Source organism: Mobula hypostoma, assembly GCF_963921235.1.
Source record: "Mobula hypostoma chromosome X1 unlocalized genomic scaffold, sMobHyp1.1 SUPER_X1_unloc_1, whole genome shotgun sequence".
NCBI lineage: Eukaryota > Metazoa > Chordata > Chondrichthyes > Myliobatiformes > Myliobatidae > Mobula > Mobula hypostoma.
The window spans coordinates 707827-730356 of NW_026948165.1; the positions used below are offsets into that span (position 1 = coordinate 707827).

The 22530-nt window shown below is 46.4% G+C and overlaps 1 protein-coding gene across 1 annotated transcript in view; it reads right to left on the minus strand.

The window, feature by feature from the left end:
- Window positions 1-22530, minus strand: part of LOC134341384 (low-density lipoprotein receptor-related protein 1-like) — a 286341-nt gene that overhangs the window by 146719 nt on the left and 117092 nt on the right. Inside the window, exons 19-25 of the mRNA XM_063039246.1 lie at window positions 19132-19299; window positions 18141-18323; window positions 17173-17373; window positions 14424-14669; window positions 12607-12804; window positions 3809-3877; window positions 3085-3289 (exon numbers count right to left, since the gene is read on the minus strand). Coding sequence (XP_062895316.1) covers window positions 3085-3289; window positions 3809-3877; window positions 12607-12804; window positions 14424-14669; window positions 17173-17373; window positions 18141-18323; window positions 19132-19299 — 1270 coding nt within the window. The remainder of the gene's footprint in view (window positions 1-3084; window positions 3290-3808; window positions 3878-12606; window positions 12805-14423; window positions 14670-17172; window positions 17374-18140; window positions 18324-19131; window positions 19300-22530) is intronic.

The following is a 22530-nucleotide window of genomic DNA, read 5'->3' on the forward strand; positions in this document are numbered from 1 at the left end:
GAATGAGGATGACCTCATTGAAACCCACTGAATGGTGAAAGGCCTAGATAGAGTAGATACAGAAAGGATGTTTCCTATGGTGGGAGAGCGCAAGACCAGAGGACACAGCCTCAGAATAGAGGGGCATCCTTTTAGAATGTAGATGAGGAGGAACTCCTTTATGCAGAGAGTGGTGAGTCTGTGGAATTCATTGCCACAGGCAGCTGTAGAGTCCCAGTCTTTATGTATATTTAAGGCAGAGGTTAAAAGATTCTTGATTGGTCAGAGCATGAAGGGATATCGGCAGAAGGCAGGAGATTGGGGCTGAGAAGAAAATTGGATCAGCCATGATGAAATGGCAGAGCAAACTCGATGGGCCAAATGGCCTAATTCTGCTCCAGTATCTTATGGTCTGATGGTCTAAGATACTAGGTAGAGGAAGTTTCATACCCTGTCGCTTTAATCTAGTTTGGAGTGTTACATACCTCATGGATATCTTGTGACTGTCTTATGACCATGATGTAATTGAGTATCTTATGAGCATGAGGTAATGGTCATGTGATGGTGAGGTGATGTAACTTTCCTGCCAGCGTGAGGTCACGTGATGACATGCTCACCACAGGTATAAAACGGAGATCCCTGGGGTGACGCAGTTAGTTTTAAGATTAGTTTGTTATTTAATTCGTCAGATACTCCGTTATGCTGCGTATTCGTCTTATGATGCAGTTTCGTTTTAAAGTGGAGTTCTATTTTCTATTGTAAGTAGTGTTGGAGAGTGAAGACCTTACCAAAGTACAGGAATTCGCCAAGTCGAGTAAAGCTGATATCGTTTGGCAGTTTTGGAGAGGATTGACCTTTATTGAATCTTCGTCAAGAAAAAGTGACCTGCATCTGAGGTATCTTCTGCTAAAGCAGGAAGGATTGCGTAGTGTCTATTCTCCTGAGGAAAAGGTCTGTTCCTTTAAACCGTTTTATTTCCGTCGTCGTGAATCCTGCGGACAAGGCAGGCTCCGGCTGGGATCAACAATAACGTCACGTCTTTGAGGAATTCTTTACTTCAGAAAAGTCTCTCCTAATTGACTGTATAAATCTCTTGGATTTTCAAATTTACCATTCTAAGAACTATGTTCGAATTTACCACTTTAAGAGCTGTTTTCGCATTTCCCCTTTTAAGAACTGTTCCAGCGTTGCCGTATAGCAGTTAACTTCCAGTTAAGTTAGTCATTTGAATATTTTTTGCTATTGTTGAGCAGAGTTTAATAAATGTTTGTTTGTTTTTATAAAACCTGACTCAATTGATATTCAATGTTGCTGGTCACGTGACAGGAGTCATCCCCTCTTCACTCTCTTATGGCCATGGTAATGTACTTTCACCCGCTTAAAGGTGCCGTACTTGCATTCTTGAGAGTTAAGTCTGTCGAGTCCTCCAGGGGATCATGAAATCCCTAGTTCATTACGACAGCTCAGAAGTACAATACTTAGAAGGAAATTACAGGGTACAGATTGCAAGTAGAATAGTTCAGAAGTATATTTAGAAGTTTTCTAAGCTGCCCTCAACATATCACGTTTCACCAGCGCCATGTTGCACAAGCGCAACGGTAGCGCAGTGGTTAGTGTGACGCTATTACAGCTTGAGGCATTCCAGAGTTTGGAATTCATTCCGGCAGCATTCTGTAGAGTCTCTGTACATCCTCCCCGTTGAATGGGTTTTCTCTGGTTTCCTCCCACAGTCCAAAGGTGTACAGGGTAGGTTAATCGATCATTGTAAATCGTCCATTGATTAGGTTAGAGTTAACTGGGTTTGTCGGGAATTGTTGGGATGGCATGGCTTGAAGGGTCAACTCCGTGTTGTATCACTAAAATAAAATAAAATAAAAACTATACTACTACTTACTAACATGCCAAGATGGCATTGATGAACCATGGTAATGTTCTGTGGACTAGGTACAACACTTCTAAATATACCTCTTCTGAATTAATCCCACTGCAATCTGCACCATGTACAGTAATTCCCCTTTCAGCAATATACTTTTAAATTGACTTAATAAACTATAGATTACACAATCTCCTAAAGTACTCAGTGGGCTTAACTCTCAAGCAAGCAGGTGCTGCACCTTGAAGTGGTTCATCGCCATGGCCAGAAGCAAGATGGGGGGTGGACTCCAACCCTGGCTGCAATGCAGAGGAATGAGGCCCCCTCTACCCAGCATCTTCTTAGTGAATGTGCAGTCAGTGGATAACAAAATTGAGGACTGTAGGCCAAAAGTGCTGTATCGTCAGGAATTGAGGAATTGTTGTGTTCTGTGTTTTACTGAGGCATGGCTTACTCAGAATACACCATATACAGCGATCAGACCCGAAGGCTTCTCGATACACAAGATGGACCAAACTGTTGATTCAGAAAAGGCAAAAGGTGGAGGTGTGTGCTTCATGATAAACTTTCGGTGGTGCTCTGATGTGGCAATTTGTTGAACACGTGTTACCCTGACCTTGAACACCAAACAATGAAATGCCACCTGTTCTATTTACCAAGAGTCCTCCTTCATAATCCCGCCCACAGTTTACATACTACCAGTGGTCAAATGCAACCAAGCACTTGAGATACTGCATGATGCCATCATCAAACAGGAAACAGTCCACCCCAATGCATTTCACATCAGAGTCAGGGATTTCAAACAGGCTTGTTTGATTGAAATACAGAACAGTACATCATAGATACGGGCTATTTTGGCCTACCACATATATGCTAAACAGGATGCCGAATTCAGGTTATCAGCTTATCTACATGCATTGATAACTTCAGGATCCCAAGTGCTTTCTGATATCGTTGTCAAATGTGCAGCTTTAACAATGCCTGCCAACACAGACAACAGGGTCAGACAGCATGGAAACTGGATTTTCGGACCAACCAGTCTATGCTAAAACTCTGGGTGTAAAAGCTGTCACCCCAGGTCTCCTTAAACCTGTGCTGCCCAGTTTTAGACTCTCCAACCCGAGGCAAAAAAGACCTTGATCCTGTTCCCAGCTCCTTTTAATTTCCTATTCCATTCGAGGCTCTAAGGAGGAACAGGGGAAATGGGGTGAGGGGGTGCAGGTGTGACTTACCCATCCCGGGGATCCAAAGCAATGGCCCGGGGGTGCTCAATGTCACCAGCAATAAGGGTGGTGCGCATTGAGCCGTCCAGCTTAGCCACCTCGATCTGGTCCAGGTTGCTCTCCACCCAGTAGATGTTGCCCGCAATCCAATCCACGGCCAGACCCTCGGGGGTGGCCAGGCCATACTGAACTACCACCTCCACGCTGCTCAAAGCTGCAGAGGAATGGTGAAGGGGAGAGTCACGTTATTAGAGACCCATGGAATCCAACCACCACCACCCCCCAACCAGTAAACTTCACCCTCAACCCAGACAATGGTTTGGAGCACAAAAAATCAACAGTAAATGGAAGGAGCAGATAATAGAGGGGCAGGGGAAGGGGGGAGGGAGAACAGAGAGCAGAAGTGAGAGCAAGAGAGGAGGGACGAGCAGGTGGGTGGGGAGTGTGAGGGTGGTGAAAAGGGGAGTGGAGGATTGGGGAGTCATGGAGAAGAGAGAAACATGGGAGTGGCAGAGAGAGGGTGGCAAAAGAGGGAAATGGGAGAAGGGAGAGGGATTGACAGACAGAAAGGTGAGGTGGAGTAAAACGGGATTAAGGAGGGGGGAGCTGAAGAGAGGGGAGTAAGAGAATAGCAGAGTTAGGAGATGAGGGAAGTATATGAGGGTAGAGTGGATTGAGTAGTAGATTGAAAAGGGGAGTGGAGGTATAACGAAAGCATCACAATTTCTCACACCTCGTGATGACACGCCCTTTCCTGCAATGCTCTGGTCTCCCGATCGTGCGTCCATCTTCCAGGGCAGCTCTGTGGGAGAGGAAAACAAAACGAGTCAGCAGTCAGTCTGTGTTTGTGACTGGGGCTGTTTAAGAAGTTCAGTAGGAAAGGACTTTCACATGTCATTACCCACATCCCTCATGGGTTTTTAAGAGTCTCCCTTCTGTCTGGTTGCATTATCAACTTGTCTGGAGGCTCCAATGCACAGTATCACAGGAGGCTGCAGTGGGTTGTAGACTCAAGCAGCTCCATCACGGGTACAAACCTCCTCACTATCGAGGACATCTTCAAGAGGTCGTGCCTCATGAAGGCGGCATCCATCAACAGGGACCCTCACTATCCAGGACATGCCCGCTTCTCATTATTACAATCAGAGAGGTAGTACAGGAGTCTGAAGGCACACACTCAGTGATTCAGGAATAACTTCTCCTTCACCATCTGATTTCTGAACAGTCAATGAACCCATGCATCATTGTTCCTTTATTAATTGTTCTATTTATTTATCCTTTTAACTTGTAGCAATTTTAAGACCATAAGATACAGAAGCAGAATTAGGCCATTTGGCCCACCGAGTCTGTCCTGCCGTTCCATCATGGCTGATTTCCCTGTCAACCTCATTCTCTTGCCTTCTCCCCATAACCTCTGTTGTTGCAATGAATTTACTCTGATATTCTGGAATCTGCTGTTTTCTGGGACCTTTAGGGCCTGAGTGATTGGGAGAGGTTGAGTAGACTGTGATTTTATTGATTGGAGGATAGGAGGCTGAGGGGTAACCTTATAGGGGATTATAAAATTGTACAAAGTCAAAGTTGTGTTTATTGTCAAACCGTAAAACCGTAAGTCATAAGAACACAATTAGGCCATTCGGCCCATCAAGTCCAATCTGCCATTTGACCATAGCTGCTTTGTTTTTCCTCCCAACTCCAATCACTCGCCTTCTCCCCGTAACCTCTGATGTCCTTGCTAATCAAGAACTATCATCCTCTGTCTTAATTATACCAAATGATTGGCCTACACATCCGTAAGTGGCAAAGATTCACCACCCTCTGGCTAAAGACATTTCTCCTCACCTCCGTTCTAAATGGACATCCCCCTCCATTCTGTGGTTGTGTCCTCTGGTCCTAGACTCCCTCACTATCGGAAACATCCTCTGCACATCCACTCTATCTAGGCCTTTCAGTATTTGATAGGTATCAATGAGATTCCTCCCCCCACCAGTCTTTTAACCCCAGAGCCAACAAATGCTCCCCATACGTTAACCCTTGCATACCTGGGATCATTCTTGTAAACCTCTTTTGGATCCTCTCCCATGTCAGCACTTGCTTTCTTAGACAAGGGGCCCAAAACTGCTCATAATACTCCAAATGTGGTCTGACCAATGTCTTATAAAGCCTCAGCATAACATCTCTGCTTTCATATTCTAGTCCACTCAAAATGAATGCTAACATTGCATTTGCCTTCCTTACCAGAGACTCAACCTGCAAATTAACCTTTCGGGAATCCTGCATGAGGACTCCCAAATTCCTCTGCACCTCTGATTTCTGAAATTTCTCCCCATTTAGAAAATAGTCTATGCTTTTATTCCTACAGCATGACGTACACTTCCTGACACTGTATTCCATCTGTCACTTCTTTCCCTATTCTCCTAATCTGTCTCAGTCCTTCTATAACCTGTCTGCTTCCTCAACACTACCTGCCCTATCTTTGTGTAATCCACAAAACCATCAATTCCTTCATGACATCAGTGATATACAACGTGAAAAGAAGCTGTCCGGGGTCATCAAGGGAATGGCGGCATAAGGAAAAGGTCTCTCGACAAAAAAGAAGGTAAACTGCCCCAGAATCGAATTTAGACAAATACTTAATATTGCATAACTATATTAATAAAAGGGGCAAGGATGATGTCTAACAACAAGAATAAAAAGTCCGCTCTGAAGGCTGATAAACATAAAGAGACGCAGCAAGGCGAAGGGCCTAGCTCTCCCACGGCAAGCCAGGACGGAGATAATGAGGGGGAATCGGTGACTCTGTCTTTGATTCTCCGAGAGATTCGCGAAGTCCGACAAGATAACAGCAAACAGCTGGAAGATATTAAAGGAGAAATAGTAAAAACTAACTCGCGGATAGATGAAGCCGAAGCGAGGATTGTTGGAATTGAAGAGAAGCTACAAAACGCCGAGGAAGTGATAGCAGAAATGCTGAAGCTACAAGACCAGCTGCAGTGGAAACTAATAGATCAAGAAGGCCGCTCAAGAAGGGAAAATGTGAGGATCTACGGAGTTCCCGAAGGAACCGAAGGTAAACCGGGATTGATGATTCCCTTCTTAGAGAAGCTGCTTAGAGAGAACCTTGATATACCAGCCGCAAAAGACCTACAGATAGAAAGGGCTCACCGCGCGTTGGCACCACAGCCCCCGGCAGGCGCCCAGCCCAGATCGATTCTGGTCAGATTTCTCAGTTACAGAACAAAGGAAGAGGTGCTTAAACGGGCATGGCAAAAGAAAGGTTTCATGTGGAACAACTGTAAAATCAGTTTAGACCACGACTACATACTGGGGATTCTTGCCAGACGGAAGGAATATGCGGAAACACGGAGAGTCCTGAAGGAAAACAACATCAGATTCCAGACCCTGTATCCAGCTTGGCTGAGAGTCTTTTACGACGAAGGGACAAAAACTTACGCTACGGTGGAGGAGGCAACGTTGGACCTGGCGGACCGGGGACTACCTATTAAGGTTATCACCCAACCAGAGTCGCTACTGGAGAGGATTCGGCAGAAGTCGTGGCAGTTAGTGGGGCGAGGACGCTCCACTCGAACCAGAGTGTCAAACTACAAGGAAAAGCTGCAAATATTCAGACGCGAATGTACAGAGAATACAGATTAATTAAGAGAAATGACCAAAAAGAGTAAATCGGACTTAAAGGTAAAATGAAAACTGGTAACTGAAAATAAACTAGACGGAATAACTTGAATGATAGCAATATGGTCGAGACATAAATAGGAGAAAATTCTCTGTGATTATTCAAACTGCTGAGGGCTCTCTAACACAGGGTGAAGATAGAGGTGGTTATCCCTCTGAACTGAGGCGGGTCGGTGCTCAGGCCTCACTGTGGGAAGTCGGGAAAAATTTTCAAATGTTATACGTTCAGAAATGTCTAGGGTGTGGTTATATATCTTGGTTTACTGTTGAGAAGGGATTGCTTACTGTTTGGTTAGAAAAGGAGAGTGTTTTTTTTCTACTAGAGAAAAATGCAAACTGAATTGGTAAAAATAATTTCCTATAATGTTAATGGGGTTTTGAATCCAATTAAAAGAAATAAGATTATGTCTAAATTGAAAAAAGAGAGGGCACAAATAGCTTTCCTCCAGGAAACACATATGAGCCAAGCTGAACATGGAAAATTAAAAAGAATGGGCTTTAAGCATGTATTTTATTCATCATATAACTTGAGTCACAAAAGAGGGGTAGCTACTTTAATATCAAGTACTCTTAATTATGAACATATTTCAGAGACTAAAGACAAAGAAGGACGGTTTGTAAAAATCACAGGAAGAATAGAAGGTACAGAAATAACATTGCTGAATGTTTATGCTCCTCCAGGTTGTGAATGGTCATTTTATAGACACATTTTTGACCTAATGGTCAGTTCTCAAGGGGTAGTAATTTGTGGAGGGGATTTAAATATTAGATTAAATCCTGTTTTAGATTCTTCAAGAATAGTTGCTCAGAATAAACCTCTGACTCGGAAAATGAATTCATTGATGGAGGAGTTGGGAATTATAGATGTCTGGAGGGAATTACACCCTACTAGTAAAGATTATACACATTACTCTTTCCCTCATTCAGCCTATTCAAGGATAGACTATTTCTTTATCTTTAATACAGATAGACTCAGGATAAAAAACTGTAATATTGCAACAATTGATCTGTCGGATCATAGCCCAGTCTCTATGTCTCTAATCCTGGAAAGGAAAATGAGGAAAACACTATGGAGGCTAAACTCACATATACTCAATAACCCAAAAGTAATGGAGAGATTAAGGGGAGAAATCAAAGAATATCTAGACCTTAATGACACGGGAGAAACATCACCAGTGATCTTATGGGATACATTGAAAGCTGTACTGAGAGGGAAAATTATTTCCATTACCACTCAGATGAAAAAAATCAATGCACAAAAATTAGCAGACCTGCAAGGAAAATTAAAACAACTTCAAGTTGTAGATAGCAACAAAAGTAATTCAAATCGAAAACAGGAAATTAGGAAATTGCAAAGTGAAATTGACAATATTTATACGTTGGAAACTCAAAGAAATTTTCTTTACCTGAGACAAAAGAATTATGAAGTAGGAGGTAAATCAGCTAGATTATTAGCATATAAATTATGAAAACAACAAGCAGACAATACAATTCATAAAATAAAGAATCCAAAGACAAAGCTTGTGGAGAGTGCAATAGGGAAAATTCAAGAGAGTTTTGAAACATATTATCGAGAGCTGTACTCCCAACCCCGGGCCCCCAATGAGCCCTATATAGACAGTGTATTGAATTTTTTAGATCTACCTAAACTTACAGATTTACAAAATGAAAGTTTATTAGAACCAGTAACTGTCAAAGAACTGAACGTGGCCATCTCTAGGTTAAAGGCTGGAAAGTCCCCGGGTTCTGATGGGTTTACCTCAGAGTGGTACAAGTCCCTGAAGACACAGTTAGCTAGCCCTATTACTACTTAACACCTTTAATTGGATCCTGCAGAGAGGAGAAACTCCACCTTCCTGGAGAGAAGCGATTATTTCAGTTATTCCTAAAGAGGGTAAAGATAAACTAGAATGTGGCAATTATCGGCCAATTAGTGTTCTTAATTTAGATTACAAACTATTTACATCTATATTAGTGCGCAGATTGGAAAAGTTTTTACCTGGCCTAATCCATTTAGACCAGACTGGATTTATTCAACAAAGACAAACACAGGACAACATAAGGAGAACTCTGCACATATTAGAACAGGTTAATAAGAACGAGACAGAGACAATGGTAGTAGGATTGGACGCTGAGAAAGCTTTTGATTCGGTTAGTTGGGCATTCCTATACAGAGTGTTAGGAAGATTCGGCTTTCAAGAAAAGTTTATTAAAGTAATTCAGACTCTATATGACAGCCCTACAGCCCGAATGAAGATAAATGGGGACCTCTCTGACTCCTTCATCTTAGAGAGAGGCACTAGACAGGGATGCCCAATTTCTCCTCTCCTTTTTGCGCTATATATTGAACCCCTTGCCCAACTAATAAGACAGAGCGAAATCGTAAAAGGTATCAAGGTGGCAGGGATTGAACAGAAAATGGCGTTATTCGCAGATGATGTTTTGGTCTATCTGAGTGAACCAGAAAAATCATTTATAGGTTTGTTTACACTGTTGGATGACTTTGGGAAAATATCAGGTTATAAAATAAATGTAAAGAAAACGCAGGTTATGTCCCTAAATTATACACCATCCAAAAAAATTGCAGGATACATATGATCTTAAGTGGGAAGCTAAATCATTAAAATATTTAGGAATAACCCTGCCGAAGGATCTTTCAACACTGTCAGAGGTAAATTATGGGCCATTAATCTCAGAGATAAAAGCAGATATGCATAGATGGAATCTTATCCCCTTTTTAAGTTTAAATTCAAGGATAAATACTATAAAAATGAATATTCTTCCTCAGTTACTGTATCTTTTCCGTACTTTACCGGTGGAGGTGGATGATAATCAATTCAGGGAATGGGACAAATGGATTTCCCGCTTCATTTGGCAAGGAAGGAAACCTAGAATTCGATATAACACCTTACAGTTAGGGAAGGAAGGAGGAGGTATGGTTCTTCCTTGCCTGAGAAATTATTTTTATGCCTCACAGATAACCCCTCTGTTATATTGGTGTAATAGGGAATATAAGGCTAGATGGAAGGAAATAGAATTTGGATTAGTTGACAGTTTTCCTCTACAGGCCTCAATAGCTGACAAAGGATTGATGGCCCAGTTGGAAAAATTTAAAAACAGTTGGATAAATCTTACATTAAAAGTATGGCAGAAGGTGGTTAATTCGTGTGGAATTAATAACATGTTAAAACTCTTCAGATGGTGTGCATATGACACCGAATTCCTTCCCAACAGAGGAGATAAAAGATTTAAATTATGGATAAAGAAAGGTCTTACAACCTACCTCTCATTTATAGATAAGAGAGTATTACAAAGTTTCCAAATTCTGCAGGACAAACATGGCCTAGAACACAATGACTTTTTTAGGTACCTTCAAGTACGAAATTATGTTAACCAGAGTTGTAGATATACAGACCTATCAACAGTAGAATTAGAATTTTTCAAGATTCTGAATTCGGCTTGCAGTTCAATATCTAGTAAATCAGTTTCTCGATTATATAATGCACTCTCCCATGCAAAAAATGTAAACACATTGTATATTAAAGAGAAGTGGGAGAAAGAAGCGGGGTTGGTACTTTCAGAGGAGGCTTGGGGGAAAATCTGCAGCTTTCAATGGTCCTTGACTAATTCTTTGACTTGGAGAGAACATTGTTGGAAAAACATTATAAGATACTTCAAGACCCCATATCAGGAAAAATATAAAGATACAAACGTGATGTGTTGGAGAAGGTGCGGCTCCAAGGAGGCAAATCATTTTCATATTTTCTGGGATTGCCCTAAATTAAGTATATATTGGGAAGGTATTCATAGAACATTAGTTAAGGTACTTAGGTCCCAGATACCTCTGAACTTTGAGACGCTCTATTTGGGGCATGTATTGTTTCTTGAACAGAAGGAAGATATAAAGTTGCTGCAGGCCCTCTTAGCGGCAAGTAAGAAATCAATCACTAGAAAGTGGCTAAATCCAATACCACCTACATTAGAAGATTGGCACAAAATTATCTTGGAAATATTTAAAATGGAAAAGTTGACTTACTCCCTGAGAATTCAAAAAGAAACATTTTATCAAATCTGGAATAAATGGATTGAATATATAATTCCAATGCGAGCAGACTTTAGATGACTCTCCTAATGACTTATACTGCTCTTCTCATCAACACAGTAATATTGCTAACGTAGCACCCCTAGTCTAAATGTCTACTGTTTTTTGTTTTCTTTTGGAAAATAGAGAATTAATACAAGTAAAGGAAAAGATTTGGGAAAGGGATAAAAAATGATAAAATTAAGTAAATAAGTACATAGGGATTGGATAATTATGTCTGGGGGCAGGAGCAAGCATGAACAAATTAGGATATAAACACTTACAATGGTTGTTACATAGGCTTACATACAACATTTTGGACCAGTAGAAATGGTCCAGAAGTGTTATATGGAAAATATTATTACCATTTTTCTTAACAACTAATACCATTACTTAGCCTAATAGATTAGAATTACCACTGTACATAATTATCTATTTAAGTGTCTAATTTCCTTTTATATCATCTCAATGTGTACTTAAGAATGTATAAATAATTATAGTTTTATACATATAAAAAAAATGGAAAAGGTTATACGTGTGAAAAAAGTACATGATACTTGTGAATTCCTTATCCAAATAAAAATAAAATTTAAAAAAAAAGCTGTCCTAACACCATCCCCTGGGGACCACTAGTCACCGGCATCCAATCAGAAAAGGCTCCTTTTATTCTCAGTATTTGCCTTCCGCCAGACAGCCAAACTTCAATCCATGCCAGTATATTTCCTGTACCACTATGGGTTCTTGTTTTGTTAAGCAGCCTCATGAACAGCACCTTGACAAAGGCTTTCCGAAAATCTAAGTAAACAACATCCACTGACTCCTTTGTCTATCCTGAATGTTACTTCCGCAAAGAATTCCAATGGAGTTTTCAAGCAAGATATCCTCTTAAGGAAACCATGCTGACTTTGGCCTATTTTATCATGTGCCTCCAAGGACCCAGAAACTTCATCCTTAATAATAGACTCCAACATCTTCCCAACCACTGAAGTCAGGCTAACTGGCCTGAATAACATTTTCAATAGTCTAGTCCTCCGGACCCATTGAAGAATCACGTAATTCCTGAAAGATCGTTACGAATATCTCCACAATCTCTTCAGCTACCTCTTTCAGAACCTCAGGATTCTGAAAGAGGTAGCTGAAGAGATTGTGGAGGCATTAGCAATCCATCTGGTCCAGGTGACTGATCTACCTTCATACCTTTCAGTTTCCCAAGTACCTTCTCCCTGGTAATGACACCTAGCACTTAACCATAGCACCAGCATCTTCCACAGTGAAGATTAATGCAAAATACTCCTTCAGTTCGTCTGACATTTCTTTGTTCACCTTCCTACCTCACCAGTATCTTTTTCCAGTTGTCCGTTATCCACATTCATCTTTTATTCTTTATATATCTGTAAAAACATTTTGTATCCTCTTTTCTATTGGCCAGTTTACCTTCATATTTCATCTTTTTTCTCCTTATGGCTTTTTTAGTTCCATTCTGGCAGTTTTTAAATCTTCCCAATCATCTAACTTCAACACTAATTATTGCTATATTGAGAAAAAGAGGGGGTGAGAGAGAGACAGGCTGACAGGATGAGAGTGAGGTATTGGAAGGGAGAGAGGGTGATGGAGGGAGAAGAGGAGAGCATAATGAATTTAGAGAGAGACAAGACAAGGCAGACAGACAGAGTGGCAGGGTGAGAGCGAATTAGAGGGAAGGGGTGAAAGACAGCAAGGACAGAGTGACGAGTGAGATGGAGGAAGCAACAAATTACCTCCACTCTCAGAGAGCTTCCCCCGGTATATCTTGTCCTCCACTACGTCGGTCCAGTACAGAGAGCTTTGGTTCAGGTGAAAGTCCAAGGCAATGGTATTCCTCAAACCGGGTACGAGCACGCTGAAGTCACCCTTACGAAGGTCAATCCGCCGAATCTCATGCCGATTGGAAAAGATGATAAATGGCTTGAAAGGATCTGCAGAGATATATCACAAAGATTAGTCCAACCTCCATGCCCCTGGGTCAGACCAAAAACGGGAGCACTGTGCACAGTTCCCGTCTCCCTATCCCTGGGTCAGACCCACACCAGGAGCACGGTACACAGTTCCCGTCTCCCTATCCCTGGGCCAGACCCACACCGGGAGCACGGTGCACAGTTCCCGGTCTCACTATCCCTGGGTCAGACCCACACTGGGAGCACGGTGCACAGTTCCCGGTCTCACTATCCCTGGGTCAGACCCACACCGGGAGCACCGTGCACAGTTCCCGTCTCCCTATCCCTGGGTCAGACCCACACCGGGAGCACCGCGCACAGTTCCCGTCTCCCTATCCCTGGGTTAGACCCTCACCGGGAGCACCGTGCACAGTTCCCATCTCCCTATCCCTGGGTCAGACCCACACCGTGAGCACCGTGTACAGTCCCATCTCCCTATCCCTGGGTCAGACCCACAACGGGAGCACTGTGCACAGTTCCCGTCTCCCTATCCCTGGGTCAGACCCACACCGTGAGCACCGTGTACAGTTCCCATCTCCCTATCCCTGGGTCAGACCCACACCGTGCACAGTTCCCGTCTTGCTATCCCTGGGTCAGACCCACACCGTGAGCACCGTGTACAGTTCCCATCTCCCTATCCCTGGGTCAGACCCACATCGGGAGCACCGTGCACAGTTCCCGTCTCCCTATCCCTGGGTCAGACCCACACCGTGAGCACCGTGTACAGTTCCCGTCTCCCTATCCCTGGGTCAGACCCACACCGTGAGCACCGTGTACAGTTCCCATCTCCCTATCCCTGGGTCAGACCCACACCGTGCACAGTTCCCGTCTTGCTATCCCTGGGTCAGACCCACACCGTGAGCACCGTGTACAGTTCCCATCTCCCTATCCCTGGGTCAGACCCACATCGGGAGCACCGTGCACAGTTCCCGTCTCCCTATCCCTGGGTCAGACCCACACCGTGAGCACCGTGTACAGTTCCTATCTCCCTATCCCTGGGTCAGACCCACATCGGGAGCACCGTGCACAGTTCCCGTCTTGCTATCCCTGGGTCAGACCCACGCCGGGAGAACCATGTACAGTTCCCATCTCCCTATCCCTGGGTCAGACACCCACCAGGGCAGTTCCATATCCCTGGATTTCTGTTCCCTCCACCCCTCCCTTGTATGAACAACGACATTAATTCACCTGAAGCAGCATAGCTTCCCCTGCTTCTGTAAAGCAGCACGTATCATCACGAGGGTCACGAGACCCAGTATCACTCTCTCCAATGCCACTCTGCACACCGCCCACCCGCCCCCCGCCACGGCCCTCTCTCCCACTCGGCCCTTCCGATGAACCAGTACACATCCTCACAACTCTCCACCTCCCTCATACCTTATGCCCCTCTTCTCTTCCAACATGCTCCCCACACTCCCAAGAACCGACACACATCCTCACCTGAATCAATACAGTTGCCCCTCCCTACCTCCCTGTCCCATCTGTGAACCAACACATAACCTAACCGGGCCCAGTACCACTCGCCCTTGCTACATCCTTCCCAACACCCTGCCCTCCCTGATGCCCTCCCTCTCCCTCCAGGAGAAAGCGGGTATCCTCACCATTGCTGGCACAGCTCTTGCCGTCGGGCATCAGCGCCCATCCCTGGTAGCAGGAGCACTTGACAATGGTCTTGTGCTGCTCACAGCGCTGGCTGCACTTGAGGTGCTTGGCACAGTAGCTCTGGATCTGACACTGCTTGCGGTCCGCACCCAGCTCCATCCCCAGGGGGCATGAGCAGACAATCCCTTCTCCGGGGGCAACCGTACAGTTGTGGCTGCAGCCCCCATTGTTCAAGGAGCACTGGTCTGTGCATTAGGAGGGTGGGAAGTCCAGCAGAGGGAGACAAGGAGAAGGGAGGGAGACATACACAGGGAGAGAAAGAGGGATGGAAGTAGGCAGGGAGAGTGAGGGAGAAATGAAGAGTAGGGAGGCGGGAAGAGAAGGTGAGAAAGGGAGTGGGGAGGAGGGGAGATGGGGGAGAGAACGGAGGGAGAGAACAGTGAGAGACAGCTAGACCATAGCTTTTGACACATACTCAGTTATTGCAGTTCGTGTGTTGATGGCTGACAAGGTGGGGGGTCACCCTACATCTGACCCGGGGAGTGTGTGATGGGACAATGTGGAGAGAGATTCACTCTCTGTCTGACCCCGGGAGTGTGTGATGGGACAGTGTGGAGGGAGATTCAGTCTGTGTCTGACCCTGGGAGTGTGTGATGGGACAGTGTGGAGGGAGATTCACTCTGTGTCTGACCCCGGGAGTGTATGATGGGACAATGTGGAGAGAGATTCACTCTCTGTCTGATCCCGGGAGTGGGTGATGGGACAATGTGGAGGGAGATTCACTCTGTGTCTGACCCTGGGAGTGTGTGATGGGACAGTGTGGAGGAAGATTCACTCTGTGTCTGACTCTGGGAGTGTGTGATGGGACAGTGTGGAGGGAGATTCACTCTGTGTCTGACCCCGGGAGTGTATGATGGGACAATGTGGAGAGAGATTCACTCTCTGTCTGACCCCGGGAGTGGGTGATGGGACAATGTGGAGGGAGATTCACTCTGTGTCTGACCCTGGGAGTGTGTGATGGGACAGTGTGGAGGGAGATTCACTCTGTGTCTGACTCTGGGAGTGTGTGATGGGACAGTGTGGAGGGAGATTCACTCTGTGTCTGACCCGGGGAGTGTGTGATGGGACAATGTGGAGAGAGATTCACTCTGTCTGACCCCGGGAGTGTGTGATGGGACAGTGTGGAGGGAGATTCACTCTGTGTCTGACCCTGGGAGTGTGTGATGGGACAGTGTGGAGGGAGATTCACTTTGTGTCTGATCCTGGGAGTGTGTGATGGGACAGTGTGGAGGGAGATTCACTCTGTGTCTGACCCTGGGAGTGTGTGATGGGACGGTGTGGAGGGAGATTCACTCTGTGTCTGACCCTGGGAGTGTGTGATGGGACAGTGTGGAGGGAGATTCACTCTGTGTTTGACCCGAAGAGTGTGTGATGGGACAGTGTGGAGGGAGATTCACTCTGTGTCTGACACTGGGAGTGTGTGATGGGACGGTGTGGAGGGAGATTCACTCTGTGTCTGACACTGGGAGTGTGTGATGGGGCAGTGTGGAGGGAGCTTCACTCTGTGTCTGACCCTGGGATTGTGTGATGGGACACTGTGGAGGGAGATTCACTCTGTGTCTGACCCTGGGAGTGTGTGATGGGACAGTGTGGAGGGAGATTCACTCTGTGTCTGACCCTGGGAGTGTGTGATGGGACAGTGTGGAGGGAGATTCACTGTGTCTGACACTGGGAGTGTGTGATGGGGCAGTGTGGAGGGAGCTTCACTCTGTGTCTGACCCTGGGAGTGTGTGATGGGACAGTGTGGATGGAGATTCACTCTATGTCTGACCCTGGGAGTGTGTGATGGGACAGTGTGGAGGGAGATTCACTCTGTGTCTGACCCTGGGAGTGTGTGATGGGACAGTGTGGATGGAGATTCACTCTATGTCTGACCCTGGGAGTGTGTGATGGGACAGTGTGGAGGGAGATTCACTCTGTGTCTGACCCTGGGAGTGTGTGATGGGACGGTGTGGAGGGAGATTCACTCTGTGTCTGACCCTGGGAGTGTGTGATGGGACGGTGTGGAGGGAGATTCACTCTGTGTCTGACCCTGGGAGTGTGTGATGGGACAGTGTGGAGGGAGATTCACTTTGTGTCTGATCCTGGGAGTGTGTGATGGGACAGTGTGGAGGGAGATTCACTCTGTGTCTGACCCTGGGAGTGTGTGATGGGACGGTGTGGAGGGAGATTCACTCTGTGTCTGACCCTGGGAGTGTGTGATGGGACAGTGTGGAGGGAGATTCACTCTGTGTTTGACCCGAAGAGTGTGTGATGGGACAGTGTGGAGGGAGATTCACTCTGTGTCTGACACTGGGAGTGTGTGATGGGACGGTGTGGAGGGAGATTCACTCTGTGTCTGACACTGGGAGTGTGTGATGGGGCAGTGTGGAGGGAGCTTCACTCTGTGTCTGACCCTGGGATTGTGTGATGGGACACTGTGGAGGGAGATTCACTCTGTGTCTGACCCTGGGAGTGTGTGATGGGACAGTGTGGAGGGAGATTCACTCTGTGTCTGACCCTGGGAGTGTGTGATGGGACAGTGTGGAGGGAGATTCACTGTGTCTGACACTGGGAGTGTGTGATGGGGCAGTGTGGAGGGAGATTCACTCTGTGTCTGACCCTGGGAGTGTGTGATGGGACGGTGTGGAGACTTCACCCTGACTCCAACATTGTGTCAGACTCGGTCTCTTTGGTGTGGACACATACCACAGAGCTCCCCTTCATCCGAGCCATCAGCGCAATCATCCTTCCCATCGCACAGCTGCTCTGGAGGGAGGCAGACGGAGGTGTTCTTGGCACAGGAGTGGGAGGGAGGTTTGCAGACAAGGGCCTCGCAGTTTTCTTCATCGGAGCTGTCCTCGCAGTCATTGTCACCGTCACACACCCAGGTCTTGCTGATGCAGCGGCCTGCAGTCGGGGGATGACCACAGTTACAGAGCAGTAAAGGCGGAGGGGAAGAGAGACCTACTGAATGGATCTCGGTCCAACATCCATGCTTGGAAACAAACTGAGTAGGCTGTCATGTATAAAAATGCAGCATACAGAGTGCCCTCGTACAAACACACTCACTATGTAAGAAAATTTGCCCTGTACATCTTCTTTGAACTTATCCTCTCACCTTAAATGCACACCCTCTGCTATTAGACATTTTGACCCTGAGACGGCTGACTACCCTATCTGTGCCTCACATAATCTCATAAACTTCTTCCAGGTCTCCTCTCAACCTCCGCCACATCAGAGAAAACAACCTAAGTTTGTCCAACCTCGCCTTATAGTTCTTGCCATCTAATCCAGGAGCATCCTGGTGAACCTGTTTTGCACCCTCTCCAAAGCCCCCACACCTCACATGTATGCGCGTGCACACACACACACACATATTAGCACCCACAGGCACTCAAATACAGAGCCACTCACACACACAAAACTACAAGAAGACATTTATGCACACACTGACAAACAGACACTGGGAAGACAGACACAGATACAATGACGCACATTCACTACAGCTACAGACACACACACACACATCCCCATACCTTCTCAGACGTAAAACAAACACGTCATATACTCCACAAATACACACATTAATATAGACACAGAAACAGACACAAAGACACACACATATTCTCTCTTCCCAAAGCTACGGTCAAACTGTCCAGTACGGCGGGACCTACCAGTATCCTTGCAGCCGAACTTGATTGTGGGGTCACACATGTGGGTGACACCCTCACAACTGCGTTCGTCACTGGAGTCCACGCAGTCTGTGTCCCCGTCACAGCGCCAGCGCATGGGGATGCATAGACCGTCCATCTGGCACTGGAATTCGTCACCATGGCAACCTCCAGGCGGTCGGGTGGCTGATGGGAGAGGGAGAGATAAGCATAGAGATAAAACACAGACAGGGTGGAGGATCAGCGGCCAGAGCAATACCCTTCAAACCCCCAAATGAAGGCAATAGGAGAGGGTGGATACATGGGGGGAGGGGGGCGGGGGGGAAGAGATAAATCACAAAGGATCAGTGTTAGTGTTTGTTGCCCTACTCTTCCTCCCCTCCACTGGAAGGGATAGGAAGAGGCAGAAACATGGGGGGGGGCATAAATAGCTGGTGACATACTCTTTGTCCCCTCTACTGCAGGGGATAGCAGCATGTGGAAACTTGAGAGAACAGGGTAGATGAAATACACAGGACCACCACACCCTTAGGCCTCCCTAGCAGAGTGGTATAGAAGGAAACAGAGACCCTAGGGTGGTGGTAGGGAATTAAAAGCCCGGGAGGATTGTTATTGGTAGTGCCACACTCACCTGCCCCTCAACAGGGGTGGGCTGAACCCTGGCAAGAGGCTGAGAGAGGGGAGGGTTATGCTGTGTGCTGCAGTCAGATCCTTAGTGAGCAGCAGGGCTATGCTGAGGAAGGAGCTTTGCTAGGATGTGAGGCTACAGGAAACGGACAATGCTGGTGGCTGAGCTTCCATTGGCATCAGGAGTGTGCTACAGTGCACAGTCTCTTCTGGGTGTGGGGCTACACTGAGGACAGGGCTATTTAGAAGGTGCGGCTACTTTGAGCGGCAGGTCTAGCTTATGGGTGGATCCTAAGAGGTGGGCAGGTCCTCATCAGGAGGTGGGGCTTGATGGCAGAGAGAGCGAGGGGAGACAAGTCCTACCCACCTTGGTTGGTGCAGTTAGCATGAGTTTCATCGCTGTAGTCGCCGCAGTCATTATCAGCGTCACAGGTCCAGTGCCCGGGAATGCAGCGGCCACTGTTGCACTTGAACTGGGCGCTGGAGCAGGAATGAGTACAACCCGCCTCGTCACTGCCGTCTCCGCAGTCATTGTCTGTGGGTCAGGGGTGGAAAGAAAATGGGAGAGCCCACAGGGAGGGGCGGTGAGTGTCAGATATCAGAGGGAGGGTAAGTAAGGGAGAGTGAAGGGGGATTGGAGGAGGGAAGAGAGAGGGAGGTGTGAGGAGAAGTGGAGAGAGAGGCGGAAGAGGAGAGGAGAGAGGGGGTAGGGGAGGCAGAGGGAGGGAGTGGAGAAGGGAGAAGTAGAGAGTGAAAAGGTGAGTGGGGGAAAAGCAAAGTGAAAGTCGAGGGGCAGGGCAGGTGGAGGAGGGGGAGGATTGGGGAGAAGAAGGGACTGGATGGAAAGAGGAGAGAGTTCTGAGGGTGAGGTGCATTTACAGCAACATGCTTTTAACAGGAGTGCAAAAGGGGAAAGATGAAGGAACTATGTGTGAGAGGGCAATGTCTAATGCAAGAGGCATGTGTTCAGCTGGGGTTAATGCAAGTCACTGAAGTGTTGTGCTCTGTGATATTCAGAGGAGTGAGGGAAGAGAGGGGGATGGAGGGAGGGAGACAGAAGGCAAACAGAGGGACAGGATGATGAAGGGGCAGATAGAGGGAGACAGGCAGAGAAAGGAAGCGGGAGAAGAGAGCGGAAGACAGAGAGGAGGGCAGAGAGCAGGAGACAAGGGGAGGACAGAGCAAGAAACGGGGGAGTGGGAGGGGCAGGGAAGAAAGGGAGCAGGGGAAGATGGAGCAGAGAGCAGTAGACAAGGGAGAGAGGCAGTTGGACGAGAGAGACGGGGTGGGGAGAGAGCACAAGGGACTGGGACAGAGTAGTGAATTAAAGTGGATAAGGAGGAGGTGAGAGAAAGCACACAGCCGGGAGTGCAGAGAGATCACCCAGGCATAGCTCCAACCGGCAGTGGGACAAAGCAGGCATAACTACTGTCAGCACCTCCTGCTCCCTGAGGATTTAATTCTCTCTTTCCAAACCACTCCACGTCGGGACTAATCCTACAACCCACCAGTTTAGGCGGGAGACTGAACTCTGTGCATCTGCTTTTGTTTTGGCACAAGCAGCATTTTGCAGAAGTCCCAATCTTGGAAGCAGCTGGAAAGAATTTTGCTGAACCCTTCCTGTTAAGACTGGCCGCTTTAGATAGAAAAGTGGCTAAAGAAATTTGGTATACGGACACCCTCTGGGTTCCCATCTCTCCCTTCTCACCCCAAAGCTGTGCCCTCCGGTTCTTGATTCCCCAATCATGGGGGGGGGGGGGGCAGAGAGCTGTGTGTATTCACCCTATTTCTGCCCCTCATGATGTTATACACTTCTATTAGGTCACCCTCAGTCTCCTACACTCCAAGAAATAAAGTCCCAACCTGGTCAACCTCTCTGTATAACTCAGTCCAAAGCTTTATATAGCTGCAACATGGTTTCCTAGCTCTTATATCACTGGACAACAAGGATTTCGCTTCCTGAATTGTTTTGGATGTATTTTATAGGTCTTGGGCTCCTGATCATAAAAATCACCATGAAATTTCCTTATCACCATCTTTTTGTGATTGCCTATATTTGTTATTTCAAATCACTATTCAAGTCAATTAAAATGTTGCCCACAATGCAAGCTGAAAAGTTTTCTATCTTGTCCAGGCATTCCTGGCCAGGCTTAGCCAGGGTGGTTGCTGCATGGCAGGACAGGTTTTAGAAAGGTTATAAAAGCATCACACACACACACACACACACATACTGTTCTATGCATTGCATTTACATCTATATTGGTCTGTGATCACATTGATGTGCATGCTCTACACACACAGCATATTGTGTGTACTCATTATATAATAAAGTAATGGCACTTTAAGGAGTGTTCCTGATAGCAAAATGTCTCACCAACGTTGCAACAGCAGCAATACTTTGTTATATTTGTGGCGAGTATACACTTAAATCTCAAAGATGGAGAATAATTACTCTTAGTAAGAAAGTCTATGAGCTCTACTTTAGATGTAAATTTGGTGACCAAGCCAAAGCCTGGGCTCCTCACCTTTGTTGTGCAATATGCACTGTCGATCTTAGAGCATGGCCCAGAGGTACTCGGAAGTCAATACTACTCGCTGTCCCGATGATATGGCAAGAGCCTTTTTATCATATACCCACTAATGCTGGTGAAGAAGTTACCCCTCAGGTCCCCTGTAAGTCTTTCCCTTTTCACTTTAAACCTACATCCTCTAATTTTAGACTCCCCTATCCAGAGGTAAAAAGACCACTTACATTATCTACTCCCCGCATGATCTTACGCACCTGTATCAGGTTTAGCCCTCAATTTCAACCAGTACGCAGAAGAACTCAGTGGGTCAAGCAGAATCTATAGCAGGAGGGGGATGGTCAGCACTTCAGGTCGATACCCTGAATTTTCTTGAGATGGCACCTCAAGAAGATGGCACCCATCAACACTACGAATCCTTACTTTGATTCCGATCACATCTCAGGTTAACCATTCTTCATCCACTTGACCGTCTGAGCTCCTCGTCTCCATGGTTCCACGCTCTCCTACATTGCATGGAATCGAACCCCACCCTACCCATCCTTCCTGTCACCCAGTCACTTGAGTCCCAGCAGCATCCTTGTAAAGCTTCTCTGCTGCAACTGTACTCCAACAGTCAGGGCATCTCATCCCCTGCCCTTTTGCATCTTTTGTGCAACAGAAATTCTGTAGGACGATGGAAGAAACGAGTTCCCAAGGGAAGCCCAACATGGTCACGGAGAGAACATGCACCACACACACACACACACAGTGCCGGAGGTTGGGATTGAACCTGGGCCTCTGGAGCTAGGAGGCAACTGTTCTCACACTGTGCTATTCTGTCATCTTTTTGTTTTGGTCACACTTACAAGTGATCACTTGGGATTCTGGGGCTGCTAGTTCTCTCTACAACAGCCCAAGAAAGATGGCTGATGTTGCTTTGGAACGGATTTGCTTAAGGGGTGGTGGTAGCAGAGACTCTCACAACTTTGTGGAATTATCTTGATGGTGTTTGTAGTTTTGTTCACAGACTACGGGGAGGATGTGAATGCATTAGAGATGGTGCAGGGGAGACTTACCCGAATGTGGTCCTGGGTCGGAGGACTTTATTACGGGAAAGTGTTTGAAAAGGCTGGACTTTGTTTCACAGAACCACACAGCGCAGGAACAGGTTCTTCAGCTCAACTTGTCCATGCTGAGTTGCCCAGCAATCTAGTCATACCTGCCCATATTTGGTCCTTGGTCCCCTAAACCTCTCCTAT